This window comes from Pterocles gutturalis, unplaced genomic scaffold (genome assembly GCF_000699245.1).
Source record: "Pterocles gutturalis isolate BGI_N339 unplaced genomic scaffold, ASM69924v1 scaffold16764, whole genome shotgun sequence".
Lineage (NCBI taxonomy): Eukaryota > Metazoa > Chordata > Aves > Pterocliformes > Pteroclidae > Pterocles > Pterocles gutturalis.
In genome coordinates this window covers 31,556-47,002 of record NW_010128577.1, presented here as the reverse complement: position 1 = coordinate 47,002, position 15,447 = coordinate 31,556, and the positions used below count along the sequence as shown (strand labels likewise).

The 15,447-nt window shown below is 36.6% G+C and overlaps 1 protein-coding gene across 1 annotated transcript in view; it reads right to left on the bottom strand.

The window, feature by feature from the left end:
* Window positions 1-4,339: 4,339 nt before the first annotated feature.
* The window catches only part of LOC104466306 (protocadherin-11 X-linked-like), a 33,976-nt gene continuing 22,868 nt past the window's right edge, over window positions 4,340-15,447 (bottom strand). Inside the window, exons 2-3 of the mRNA XM_010079682.1 lie at window positions 11,067-13,553; window positions 4,340-4,994 (exon numbers count right to left, since the gene is read on the bottom strand). Coding sequence (XP_010077984.1) covers window positions 4,989-4,994; window positions 11,067-13,553 — 2,493 coding nt within the window. The 3' untranslated portion in view covers window positions 4,340-4,988. The remainder of the gene's footprint in view (window positions 4,995-11,066; window positions 13,554-15,447) is intronic.

Sequence of the window (15,447 nt, the reverse complement as noted above, 5' to 3'; positions counted from 1 at the left end):
CTATTTAAAAAGATTGCAGGAAGTCAGTGGTACCCCTGAAAAATTCCTGATAACCCACTTACTTAATATCCACCTATATGAATGTAAATAACTTAATCTGATTTACATGTGTCTTTTTATGAAATAAGCAGCGGCTCACAATTTGGAGGAAATACAGAAACATAATTTTCATGACATTTTCAGTGGCAAGATTTAAGAAAATGAGTCTATATAATAGAAAAGAAGAGTACTTTAGAATAGTGAGAGACAGTATTGGAATGAGTAAAAGTGAAATGGTCAAAGAAAAAGAACTGAAATTCAAAACTGTACTTATCATATTGTATCCTAACCTCCAAGTTATCAAGAGCCACTTTCTAATACAATGAGAACCCTGTACACTCTCAGAAGGGAAGACTGACCTTTCCAGATCTCAAGATAACATGTTAAAGTGAAACCCTTAGTGCTTGGCTATCTTTCATAGCAAGATACATCAGGTACTGAGATCGGCACATATCTACCGTTACATTCTATGTAATACACACTGCCTACAGACTCTGGTAATTCAATATACAATAAATGTATACCTACACCCTCATGCTCTCTCCTTATATAGTCATGCACACAAAATACACACATACATAGACATATAAGCACTATCTCTCTCTTTCTCTAGCTCTAAACACTCTACAAACACTCACATACATGTAAACATTGTTAGAAGATGTACAACTCTTGGAATTCCTGCTTAGATGAGATCTTTTTGAAGAAAATTCTTTAGTTTATTAGTAAGCTTTACAGTTCTTCATGTATGATAAAGTTATTTTAATAATTATAGCTCCTAATCACTATTAAAAAAAAAATCAGTGTATGTACAAATGTGACGGTGTGCATGTACTCAGCAAACAGACCAGAGGTGTATTTAAAAACAGTGCTTCTCCAGAAGGTATACAAATATAATCTTCAAACAGAATTTATTTTAGAAATGGATAAATAAGGCATAAAAGGAACAGTGTTCAGTAATTCAATAGGAAAGCAAAAATATATAATAAAAATATTTGTTAAAAAGGTTTTACAAATAATACTTAAGACCAGGATATACCATAAATATATGTTTTATGGTAAAATGGCAATTCACTGAAAAAGTGTAACAAAGAAAACCCTGCAGCATTACAGTTTATGTAAAAAAAATAATTCCATTTACATCACAAGCCAGCTTTGCTCCTGACTGCACCCTACAGCCCTTCAGCAGCCCTCCACTCAATTCAATTCAGAATAATTTAAAGATATCCTCCAAAGTCCAATGTATTTTCTGACTTGACAGGCAGCTTTCATACAAACCACAGATTGTGTGCCATAGCTTTTCTTTGCAATGACACACTTGATATCAGGGCATGTTTGAGACCAAGTGGCACTGAGCTTTGGTAGACACACATTCCTACCAAATCCAGGCACTGACAATACGACACGGGATGCAGAGCAGCAAACCTGAGCACCATCTTTGGCGGCTGGCTCTGTAAAACTGGCAACAAACGAACTATTCTTTTTACTGAGCCACACATGGAACTGGAACTAACCAAAACCAAGCTCTAGGACCTTATCTACAGACACAGCCCTGTCTGCACTGGTGACAGGGGTGGCAATGTGCACCAGATAAATGGATCAATCCCTTGAGAAGTTTACTGAGATGATGGTAAGTAGTAATAACTGCAGTCTAAAGTACAACAAAATAACTTAGAAAGTATGACTGATACTCCAGAGAAAATATGAGTTTTCCATTTCAAAAGCAGTATTTAGTCAACTCAGTGATTTTTGCTCTTAATGTACTCTTGACTTCTGTGCAGTCAGAAAATACCATTTCTGTCAGTGAAAACATTTAAGAAAGAGTTGGTTTTGACACACACGCTCCCCTAGCTTTGAGTCACAATGCTAATGTTCATTTTAAAAGAAAAAAAAAAAAAACCAAAACCAGAACCAAAACTAAATAAAAAATTTTTTGACTGGCCCCGATTTAGCCTTCACATCATTGAAAAGTGAAGAAATTTACATTCTGCACGCATACACATTCGGTCAGTACACATTAGGTTTTCACAAGACTTTCATGAACCCGTTTAACCACCAGAAGGAAATGAACTCTCTGAACAAGTCTTATGCCAGTCTATGAAAGAATTAAGTTTTAAAAAGTGATACTTAGATGTAAGAAATCAAAAATGGAAACAGAGGAAACACACGAGTATGAACCCGTTAAGAGGCTGCTGGCTTTTCCCTTAGTGCATCTGAAGGATTGTATTTGGCTGTGTTGACTCACAGCAGAACTACAAGATTACTGAGTTGAACCAATAATCTAATTACTAGAGATTACTGAGTTGGACCAATAATCTAATCACTTCATGTACCTTTTATTTCATATACGTAACTTTCTCAAAGCTTAAAATCATCCTAGATTCTTCTAGAATTATTTATTGATGGACTAGACTGATACAACCAGTGAAATACTAAGAAAAAGGCAGACCTGCAGCCACGTTAAAAGTAGAAGAACTAGGAATCTTGTGAAAAGTATTTTCCTCTGCAAGTAACTGTCACATTTAAATTGAAAAGGTACTTATCAGAGGTTCTCTTCATACTCAGCGTAAGAAAGTAGGCACTTCTAGAGCATTTGCAGTCCTAAAAATAAAATAACCTGATACAGTATATCGCTGCCTTTTCACTACCAGAGAAAAAACTGAGAGCAACTGTATGTCCACTTGAGATGACTAAGGTACACGCTTGAAGTTAGATTAGATTAACCTAGTCCAGCATCTCAAATCAGTAACCCTCAAGTGGGGAAAAAAAAAAAAAAGTTTCAATGTAAGCACTCTAATTATTTTGTGTTTTTCTTAATCAAACACTAATTTTATGTATATGAGTTTTCTCATCAAGGAAATCCAATCTAATTATTGTAAGAACAGACATACAAGGATTCGAAAAACAAAGAAAAAAAAACCAGAAAATGGAAGTCTGAAATCCTACCTTCTTCATGACAAAGTTCTCTAATAGGCCAAAGGGTTATTAATATCAACAAGTATCTTTGAATGCTTCCCACCACCCACCTACCAAGCATCTAAGCAAACAGTTGTAACAGCAAGAGGCAGGACTCATCTTCATAACACCAAACAACACTTCTTGAAAAAATTCCTCACTATGTTAGGAATGAATGTTCAACCCAAAGCAATTGGCTGAATTGTGGCATTGAGTCAGTAAGCACCATTACTGTATGTCTAACCACTGAAAGTGCTGGATTTTCAGCTTGAAGCACAAATGCTGCAAGGGTATGGTAAACAGGAATAGCAAAACTGCCTTACAGATACATAAACTTCTTCCCAAGAATGATTTCATTATCGGAAATGAAAAAATGTGTGCAACAGTCATAGCTATCATTATGCAATACAATATGCTAAATTACAATACGTACTTCGTTATTAATAGAATTTATTTTACAGATCAAATAGCCAAATACACATTTTTAAAATAGCCAGATAGCAAATGTGGAGGAAACTATAGGCAACAGTCATGGTAGACACTCTGCAGTCCAAGAACTGAGGCAACGTGAATATTAAGTACAAGCCTTATAAATATCTTTACATCAAACATACAGTCATGTGTAAGAATTCCATGTTGTAGTCTAATCAATGAATCATTAATAACTTTTTCTTTAAAATAAAGTTATATATACTGTATACATCCCAGTTAAAAGCAGTGTCTGTATTTCATTTTATTCTAGCAAACTAATATTACATGTCTTCATATAAGTGCAGAAAACAAGGTTCTTTATACTCCTTTGCTTCCTAAGAGATTTTGCATTGCATATGAAATTCTAATATCATAGATGATACATATTAAGTATTTACTCCCTAAAATATGAGGCAATATACAAGAACTTGCAACTAACCTGCAAATGAAGCTACGGCAGTCAAATTTCATTTTTGAAATGACCCGTGCTAAATAAAAAATTATAACGTAAAAAATTTAAATTAAAAAAAAAAGTTAATTATATCGAGAAATAATTTGGGAAAAAACCTAACAGTAGGCCATTTTTTCACCCATGTGCTGGTTAACAGTGAAAAAAGTATATATGTTACTTCGTATTTTATCACACTGAAAAGCAAGCCACTGGATTTATGACTTTTTTATAAATAAAAGTACTTCAAAAGCTTAAATGTATGGCACGTGTTACACAGACATTATCTAGATTTCAGCAAGCAAAATGCAAATTAAATTTTATTTTTCGAAGTTAAGTGAATACTTTGGAGTTATTTAAGAGGTGATCATTTATGACAAAATGCTGTGGATAAGAAAGCAGGAAGTACTAATTTTTAACTACTACTATTGTGCCTATAAAATGAGAAAGCAGTGATTTGATCATTTCTATTTATGATCTGTAGCAGCAATATTATAATTAAAAATATTATGGAATAGACATAAATAACACTTAGTTCTTAACATGTATAATGGTGCTATAAGTGACAACACTTAATTTTTCTTTTAAATGCAGGGAGTATAAAGAACTTTACATTCTCTTTTTAATGTATGAATAAAATTTATTGCTCCCTTTTAATATATTTATAGAAACAAAATTCCTAATTGTTTCAACTAAAATAAATAAGAAAAAAATCTGGGACAAGAAGATGACTACAAGCAAAATAGATTTACCATAATCGCCAACTGTGAAGAAGGATGGGTCACATTACTTTTTTCTTAGCAAAACTACGTTATAGAACACTATAACACAACGTAATAAAATTTCTTTGTCTTTTCTTTTTAAAAAATTCTTGCCCTTGATACCTTTCAGTAGGGCAGCTTGAACAGTTCATCGTCACTTCCAAACCCCTCTGGAGATCAGACGATAAATTTCTTCGGCAATCAGAGACAGGACAAAGGGCTTTCTCGTGCTATTTCCTTGTTTCCATGTTTGCTGGCTTAACATCATTGTGTACACGTACGACTTCAGTATATAACATCAGATGCGATGACGTTCAGAGCTGGCAAACAGAGAAACAGCATGAGAAAAGCCCTTTCCTGCATAATTTTCCCCATATATTGTAAAGTTTGTTTCCAAATGTCTACCATGCCAATCACTATATGGTTTGAGAAGCAATCACCTATTGCGGTTCTAAGCAACCAACCTTTTTTGATGTGTGTGTGTTCTCAGGTTTCTTTACACAACCAAAGATCTGCACACATCTATATACACAAAGCAAAAATGCTGAAAAAGGAGCCACAGAAATGACTTCTACATAGGTTATTCTGGGTTTTTTACTTTGTTTTTGGCTTCATTAACTCAAAACCCCAACTGCTGTTGCAAGATTATAGCTATCAGAAGACTACCATACCACCTAGAACATGTTCCACAGGGTTTTGGCAGGCTTCATTCAAGAACATTGCTCCTAAGAGCATAAAATATTTTGATTTGAAGAGTTATTTTTCATCTTTATATTTATCATCAACAGAACTAAAGTCCTAAAAAAAAAAAAAAAAAAAAAAAAATTAAGCCACTCAGATCAATTATTTCACAGGAAAGAAAGCACTATCAGTACCACAGTCACCATTACAGTAGCCACCACTGGTCAGGAAATTGCTATCAACTGCAGATTATTGAGTGCAATACCTTCTGGGAGAAAATAGGAAAATAAAGAAGTGTGAAAATTAATCCACAGTTAAATTAGACTTCATTGTTGACAATGGTTTATAGCTATATGTCATTTAAAAAAAAAACAAAGTTGGGTAATGAGGAGAAAAGAGTGAACTTCTCAGTTATCCCACTGAAAAATGAAGGTGAAATGCACTTAACCTTTAGGAAAAGGTATGCTGCTACTACCCCAAGGCAAGCTGCTACTGGAGAGAGAGGTGCATATTGTTCTAGCTTGCATAACAATCACCCAGTTGTTAATGCTGGAACTCCATCTACCAATTTCAGTATAACCTCAGTCAGCGAGTTCTTACAGGGGGGAAGAAGCCTTTGTTTTCTCTGAATTAGTTTTTACTTAAGTGTCACATTCAAAGTATTTCATTTTTTCCTCACAAAAAACATTAGTTTATTTTTTATCTTCTTCTCATTTGTGCTGTTTTTGTCTTCTACTATGAGCTAAGGGGGGCATTCTCCAGGTATCTTCCCCCGTGCTTTTCCAGGGGAAATGTACACATTAAAAGAACAACTTTGAAGTTTTTCTTCTAAGTGTTCCATAGAGGAAAGCATTTTCTTGACCAGCTTTACTTCAGTAGTACTGCGCACTGAAGGAACTGCTCGCTAACTTTGAGTTGCAGACTTCCACTTATCCTTTAGTTAGAAAAATTCTCCAGATATGAATCTCAGTTTTTTTCTGAAATGTATATACGTGGCAGCACATCAGAACTACCAGCAAAACTACCAGCCGGAAAATTAAGAGAAAATAACAAGAATATTTATAATCACAGAAATCCATTCTGAAATGGTTTGTAGGAAGGGCTTATACCAACAGCTGTTTAGCTGATACTTAGAAAAAAAATGTTGAGCATACACTACTCTGTCAATGCAAAGTACCAGTGTTACCGCTATACCCTTTTACATACCAGAAGCATGAGCACTGCCTATTGATGATTACGGTATACAAGATTAAACTCACTAGTCTCACTGTTATTAAACAAAACAATAAAACCTGCAGCTAAAGATTTACATAACAGTTTTCAGAGCTATTAGTTTCAGGAACAGTGCAATATTCTTTCACTTCACATCCTAAGCACACTGTTCTCATAGTGAGTGGGAAGCTATAACGACATTTTACCACATTTCAAATCAAAATCAAAAAAACAAATATACCATGACTGTAAGCAGGTCTAAGCAGTCACGGATGAGACAGTAGGGCCCCAAAAAAGGCAGTGCATTTTAAATGAGGTCTACTTCCCATTCAGATTTCTATAAGGAATATAATGTCTATCTCCAGTAAGTTTCTAACAAGTTCAGCATGAGCACACCTTCCAGCTCTACCAGGGGAAGAGGTGGACTGAGACTGAACCAAGTCTTCCAGTGAACAGTCACACTTCTTCGACAAAGTGAGAAAAAAGCTTCTTCTGAAGTTCAAGTTTAAAATGACAACACAAAAGGTCACAGGACCCTTCCTGAGTGAGCGGGTGCTTATTTTTGAAGATTTCTACTGTTCCTATAGTATGCATTATACTTTTTTCAAATGAAAAGAACGTCTGAAAGAGCATTAATGAAAAGAAAGGGAAAAGAAGAAGGAGGATGCATGGGTAGTTCTAATAAACTTTTGTGGCAGTAGCTTCTTTGAACCAAGCTGCCAGAAATAACATTGTAGTCTATAATTACGCGTGTTTTGAATAGACAGGTTGATACCTAGACAGGCATTTCAATTGTCTGAATGTTGTTTAAAGTACTTGAGCAAAGATTTCATATTTTAAAACTGTGTTACATCCTACATGAAAACCAGACTGGAAAAACCGCTCCTTTCTTTTCATCATTGCAACAAAAATGCAAAAAAGAATTAGAAGATCTGTGTCAGCAGAGAATACTTCACACAGTCTGCTCTCACGAAGGTAAATGTCAAAAGCAACTGAGCTTTTATAAAGCTTGCAGACAGATCAACCTTAAAGGTGCTGTATGTTTTTCTACCAAAGAAATGCATCTTTCTATGAGGCCCAGGACTTCCAAAACAATGAAAATCAAACTGACATCCAGTGTCGTCAAATTTTATGAGTCTCTAAACATCCTAGTTTGAAAAACCTGATTATGAATAAGAAGGCACTTCTCAATTTATCACTTGGCGAAACTTGTTTAAAAGAATTCTCTCTACTACATCCCAACAGAAAGCATGCTATTCTGAAGGTCTACTGTCACCAGTATTTATTAATTCCTACCGTGTAACTTCAAAATAATATTGATAGCCCTCTCCCTTGCCCTTTCTCACATCCAAGTACTACAGAAGCCTGATGTCTCTTAGGAGAGATTACATGAGGACCATATTCTTCCCTCTTCAGTTTCCCGTAGTACATGATTCAATGTGTCCTCAGCTGCTTCAGGAGTCTCCAATTCCTTCTCCATAAAAATTTCTGCTATTGCATTGCTGTATTTATTTGCCCACATGACCACTAAAGACATATTTTGGTTTTTTAGTAGAAAAATCTTTCCATCTGCTCTTGCATGCTTTTTTGAGTACAACTGTTGTAATGACTTTCTGTCATTTGAGAGATCACTTCGACAAATTTAGCAGTAGAGCAAAGACAATTTCCTTCCTTTAAAGACCTGAATCAATACCACTCAGACATATACAAAATGTAGAGCTTCAAAAGAAAATATAAAATTTTAGCTTGAACTCAGTATTATTTCAAATATCTGAGTAGAAACTCTTGCACGGACAAAATTAAGAACAACTGATATGTTCAGCCTATTAATATCAGCACCTGTTAGGAACTGAAGAGGAACCTTCGCAGTGAATGTAATCTTTAGTCTCCTCCAGAGAGCTTTTGGTTTGTAAAAGGGATGCATTACAGTAATTGTTAGTCACCAAGTAAAATATTTTCTCTCACATTAGACATCTTATTTTCATTTTTCAAACTAGCATGTCTCCCTTTTTAACTGAACTTACTATCTTTCAATTCTCCAGGCTGTCCTACAGTTTTCTGAAAAGTCAGAGAGTGTATGACACAAATGCATTATTAACCACAAACATCCTGTTAACTCTCCAAGGCTGGAGAATGGTGGAGCACAACATCTGAAGCACTGTGGCTTCAGAAGCTTATTTTTGTTTGTTCTACTTCTTTACCGGCTAACAGTGACAACTCTAAGTTGGTCTGTCCTGAGGCACCTTCTACAGCCCCACAGGAGATAAAACTATACAGACTACAATACACAAAACCAGCTCTGGAAGTAAGACTGACTTTTAAAATAACATCCTTTGAGGTTTAAGAAATACTTTGCTTGTTTTTACTTATCATGAAATACAATTCTGCCTCTGTGATCATGGTCCATCACAAAGGACTTAACTTTAATGGCCGTGACTGCCCAATTTATGTGAATAAATGCATTAATGAAATTACTTTTATTTTATTTAAATAGGTAATATACTGGAAATTCCCGTGTTTAAAGGTAAATGCTGTTTTCAAATTAGTGTAAAGGGCTATTGATAGTGAGCAGTTACACCTTCTCCAACACTGTAATCACTTTCATACAGAAAAACATACCTAAAAGAAGGATAGCTGTAGATTTAACAAAATCAATACAAATAGTAACATTAATCTCTTTTTTATATACTCAGTGCATCATATTAATATAATTTCATGTACAGCTATATGAAGATAAGGCAATATCAGGTAATGAGTATTAAAAAAAAAAAAAAATAAAAAACACAACAGTTCTATACTGCTCTTCTGGATAGCAAGCCCCTGCCATTGACCTTTAAAGTATAGATAAAAGAAAATGCTCTTCTCCCCAACCAGCTTCTGCAGCAGAGAATTGCTTTCCACTCTAAAAGTCCCTTCTGACGGAAGAACTATGTTAGTAAAAACCTAGAGAGTCATGAGCTTGCTTTGTTAGCAGCATTACTTCATGACAAAGTGTATTTGAGCAGACAATGGAAGAACCTCTTTGGCTCAGAGGAACTGTACCAGAACTCAGTTGAAAAAATCACCTAGATCAGGCCTACAGAAATACTGATAACAGCACCACCCTCCTCACAGTTATGAGAGTTCAGATGAACAAATTAGCAAAAAACTTTTCTAATGTGCAATTTAAATTAACACAAATACCTTTAACAGAAAACACTCGAATCTCAAAAAGCTATACATTTCTCATTGCTATCATGTCCCAGAAAGAAATTATATTTTCCTCCCCTTCAGTTTTTCTTTTAATGAACCTCAGGAAAAGATTAAAGTTTTATAAAGTGTAATGATATAGACTACCGCATAGATTTGTGGTGATAGGGGGCATAAAATAGAATAAAACAAACAACCTGTCCTTCAGTTTTCAAAAATATGACTACTACTTTGAATAAGCACCTTTTTTCAGGAACATTTTGTTACCACTATAGTGGTAATAAAACAAACCCCACTGAAAAAAAATGGAAACTTCAGCTGGAGTAAAAAGTCTACCAGACTTAGTCATGGCGAGGATTTATGCCCTAGCAATAGTGTTAAAACATATTATAAATAATATAATAAACTCTCATGAAATATTTGTTCAATTATTCACTCCTTGGTCAATTAAAGCTTACCTAGAAACCTACTTGCACTGAAAACTTTGTGATATTTGTGAAGAAAGAGAAGTAAACAGGCAAACAGTGAAGCTTTACTATTAATGAAACTTTCCAGAATATGGATAAACATTAGATTCAATTTCCAGTGACTTAAAGCCTTTCTGTAGTGTCTTGAAGAACAAAAGATACCCTGGTTCTCAATTTATTTTTCAGCTGAAGACTCTCCAGACATTTCCTTTGCTGTACTGAATTTCTGAGAAGCTAGGATCTGGTTTATCAGGCAGAACAGCAAATAACTCAGAGCAATTATACTGATGCCTCTAATTTTTTCTCTAACTTTGCCTGTCAACTGTGTCATTCCACCAGATTTAAGTAGTCCAGTATGCTTCTAGTCTGAAAATGGCACTACAACTCTCAGAGGAAAATCTTTTCCTGCTTTTGAGAGACACTGAAGTAAAGCTATGCCCAAATGAAGGCTACAATTCCAGACTCCATTAATATTAAGAACCACTTATCAGAGCCTGCAAAGCTTTATTGCTTTCCACCTGGCCTAGATTACTTCCATTCTTGAGCATACAATACTACAGAGGACAGTACCATAACCCCTCTCTGCCTTGCAGAGCTGCACTAGGTACCGCAGTAATGCGGGAAGTGCCATACTGCCATCTGCAGTCAGGAATACCCAGCCATGTCATCATTCCACTTCCTTACAGCCAACTGTCATGTTATTTTAATTTTCTCCCTTAACACTGATTGTTTACTTTTCAATGCCTTGCAGAAAAAGTTATTTTGCAGTGCTCAGAGCTAGAGTCATAGGCATGTCAAAGTATGAAGGGAAGGAGAAAGAGAACACCTTGAAATTTCCATTACCTGTCTGGTGTGTATGGGGCCGGGGGTCTTGAAGCCTCCTTGACAGCTGCATTCAGAAACACTGTAAGGGTCCGAGCTGCTTGACGAGCACTTGGAGAGCGAGTCACAGCCCACCACAAAGGTGTTATCTAGAGGCAGTTCCTGAATGACATGGTGCTTCTTGGGGGGTACAGGAGTCTCAGGTTTAATCTGAAAGGTAGGCTGCGGAGAAGCAGACTTGTAGTGCTTTGCTAAATCTGGGCTATCAGGCTTAAATGTGGTTGGTGTGGTGGCCCAGTTATATTTTCCCATAGTCTGTTCTTCTAGCTCTACAGGAATGTCTAAAGTGCCATTTATGTGCTCGTGGCCAGGATCATCAGGCTTAGATTCTTCAATAGTCACAAAGTTGAGGAGGAGACTTTTTGGAGAGCGCTTCTTCTTCTTCTTCTTTTTCTTGATCTGCCTATTCTCTTGGTTTGGGGAAACCCATTCACCACTCTGCTTGTTTTTTTGGACAACCTTGTGCCTAGGTGTCTGGCGGCACCGTACTAACGCAGTTACAAAAATTACCAGAATAACTGTCATAGTGCCTGCAATAATGGCAATTATGATCTTGACATAATCATTGGTTTGTGGGGTTATCTCACCATCCCCAATATTCTGGCCAACTGGAGTTTCCATGTTCCTGCGCACTAGCTCCTGTACGTAGGAACTATTGGTGACTGTCTCATTCACAAACAAATGCACAAGAGCTATAGTATAAAGAGACTCGGGCTGTCCTAGGTCATTGACTTTTATCACCAGCCTGTGCAAGCCATGATCTGATGTAACAACCTTCTCTTTCAAGGTAATATTGCCTGTTAATTGGTCAATTGTAAACAAGCCCCTTGAATTCCCACCTATGATGCTATAGCGGAGCTCTGCATTCATTCCTGTGTCGTTATCAACTGCAAAGACTTTAGTAACTACAGACCCCGGACTGGCTGACGTTGGAACCAACTCATAGGAATAATTAGAGGAAGGAATAACAAAAACGGGCCTGTTGTCGTTTACATCGACAACATTGATGGTCACTTTGGCAGTTGAGGAACGCTGCAGCCTTCCTCCATCCACAGCTTTCACCTGGAAAGTATATGACCCCTGCTGTTCCCTATCAAAGGTAATATTAGGTCTTATTACACCAGTAAGTGGATCTATAATGAAATTATCTCTACCATTTAATATAGAGAGAGTGACCGCAGCGTTCTCTCCAGAGTCAGCATCTGTAACGGTGATAAGCCCCACTGTGCCATACATGGGTAAATTTTCTGGCACATAGAAATTATATTCATTATGTGTGAAAGCAGGGCTGTTATCATTCTGGTCCAGGACTGACACTGTCACAGTAGCATTGGTCTGCAAGGGTGGCATCCCATTATCTTTAGCCAGCACAGTGAAGGAGTACCTGTCCTGCTTTTCTCTGTCCAGCTTTCTCACTGCCGTCAGAATGCCTGTACGGCGGTCAAGGTTGAAAATAGGGGGTGCATCAGAACCCAGGATATAGCTGATCTCAGCATTGCGTCCACTGTCAGCATCCGTAGCGCTTATCTTTGTCAGCTGAGTACCAGGAGCATTGTTTTCAGGGATGGAAAGACCTATGATAGGCTGTGTAAAAACTGGGGCATTGTCATTTTCATCTTTTATTTTGATCAGGAGCATTGCAGACTGGTTTAAGGGAGGTTTCCCTGAATCTGAAGCCACTATTTTAATGGCATATTCCCGCGTGGCTTCGTAATCTAGAAACGTGGCTGTCTCCAGGAGAAACTGATTATCAAACACCGGCTTTAGCCTAAAAGGGACATCATGATCTGTAAAACACGTAACTTTTCCATTTAGATCAGCATCCTTGTCCATTACTGTTATCAATGCAATTTTTGTATTAAGGGGAGCCTTCTCAGACAAAAGCACCGTCCCGTTCACCGGATTGATGATGTATCTTGTGTCTATTGATGGGACATTGTCATTAATATCTGTGACATTAACAGTCACTGTTGCTCTTGATGGAGTTGAAGTGCCATCACTTGCCAAAACAGTTAATTTGTGGACAGGAGATTCCTCCCTGTCTAGCGGTTCTCTTATAGTGATGAGGCCAGTGGTGTTATCAATGGCAAACAGCCTCTTGGCCAGCGTGGAGATCTGATTGCTGAAATAAAAGTGGATTTGTGCATTTGAGCCCAGGTCTGCATCAGTGGCGTGGAGCTGAGAAACAGAGGTGCCCACTGGAGCATTTTCTGGAACACTAACTTCAATGTCGTTCTCTTTGAACACTGGGCGATTATCATTCACATCAGTCACTGTGACTTGAAGGATGGCAGTGCTAGATCTTGGAGGGCTTCCACCATCTTCAACTTTAATTTTCATCACATAGGTATCCTTCTGCTCCCTATCCAGGATCTGCTGGACAATCAGTTGAGGCCACTTATCTCCCTCAGGTGTCTCAATTATATCAAGACCAAATACATTTTGACCCTGCAAGACACAGAAAGAACAGACTTTAGCATGACAGTATATTTAAAAAGAGAAACGTCTCATTACTGTTCTGAAATTGTCATGGAATATACATTTATATATGTATACTGTATACAGAGATACACATTTATATATTTACCTTTACTTTGCAACATTCCATTTTGCTTTAAACTCTGGAGCCTCAAAAAAGCTTCAGAGCAAACATGGGAAGAAATGGATACTTGAGAAAAACAGGGCAGTGGGGGAGGCAGGGACAGGTGGTATGTAGTTTTGTTCTGGTTTGGTTTTTTAACCAGTTTCTCTGTTTCTACAGAAAAGTTATTAAACTCCTGCACAGATGTAATTTGGTTTCTCCATTATACAAGTGAGTGTGAAGAAAAGGAATGAAGCCAAAGTTCAACCATGTCCAAAGGCAAGACAGTATGCATACACTGAAGGACTGAAACAAATATTCAATTTCAAGGAAAATAAGAAAGATAAAGAGACTGTTTCTCTGTTCGTGGGGCACTCTGGACATGATCTAAAACCATCAGCATAAAAAACCAACACCATCATTGAAAGAGCCTTACTACATAATTCAGGCATTAGGTGGTACAGACAAAACTAAGTCATAACAGCTTATTAGAAATATATTTAAGAATGCATTAAAACCATTCCTTTCCTCATCATTATATATTTTATATTTTTAGTGAAAATTACAATGCCAGTGAGAAAAAAATCTCTTTTCATTTCAAAAATTATCATAGACAATGAGATCAATTTCAAAATACTATTTTTTTTTTTCATGGGGTTTGTTGAACACTTAACACCCCTGGAATTCTGAAGAACTGCTACATATATTGCACACAGTTTCTTTTAAAACACTAGTGTTTACAAAGTAGTCTGCTAAAATAAAGATTGGAATGTAGAACTAGATTCCCTCTTCAGCTGTCTCTTCAGACAAGCAGGGATTTAAGAATATCACAGTTATCCTCTTTTCTCCCATCTCTCACCCTTCAGAGAAAGAAAGGAAGTAAAGGCAGTCTTCCAGCTGCATCTTGCATAGGGGCAGAGCTAGAATGCAGATCGCTAAAGCTGAATGTATAGGATGAACAGAAAAAGAAAGCATCGATAAACATGCTGACTAATTAGGATTATTTTTTTTATGTGTCATACTTGTAATAATGAACAACTGCATCCAGCCTGGTCTTTTCTCTGTATATTGTGCTTGTCTCTCACCTTTACTCATGTAATTGTACATGTGTTCTAAACTGATTTGAGACACTTGAGATCAAAGGGAAAGAAAATGTCCCCAGTGTGCGAGGTTCCTTATTTCTCACTGCTTGTAAAAGATTTGTATTCACTCCATCATGCTACCCACCATTCAGTGAATGCATTTACAGGTCTGATGCTGTGTAAGGCTGTGCTCCTTCATTGATCTGTTTTCTCAAAGCCAAATTTGACCCCACGTAAGTAATAGTTTATTTCATGGAAAAGAACTATTCATCCACATTTCAAAAATTACTGTGCCACTTGCACAGTATTTGTGACAACATTAAGTTGCAACTAGGGACAGTCTAAAGTGAATTGGAACACATTTTGGAACAATAAACCAAATACAGCTTTGGCTTCTTTAGTAGAAGGCATACGAAAACATGAGCCTTGCAAAGAACTTCTAAATCAAGATACAGATTTTGAACCAATTAAGTTAAATTTTAGAATGGTATTTCTATGCTGATGTCTTCATGAAGGCAGAGTGGGAGTTTCCTCTTCTTCTTCAATCTGGCTAGCAGTTATTTGCAATAAATTTCATAATTACTGAGAAATGATGAATTACCTATTATATGCTTTAACATAGGTTTCCAGGAAAAAAAAAAAAAAAAAAGGAAACAGAAGCTCAAAGAAAAAAAAAAAA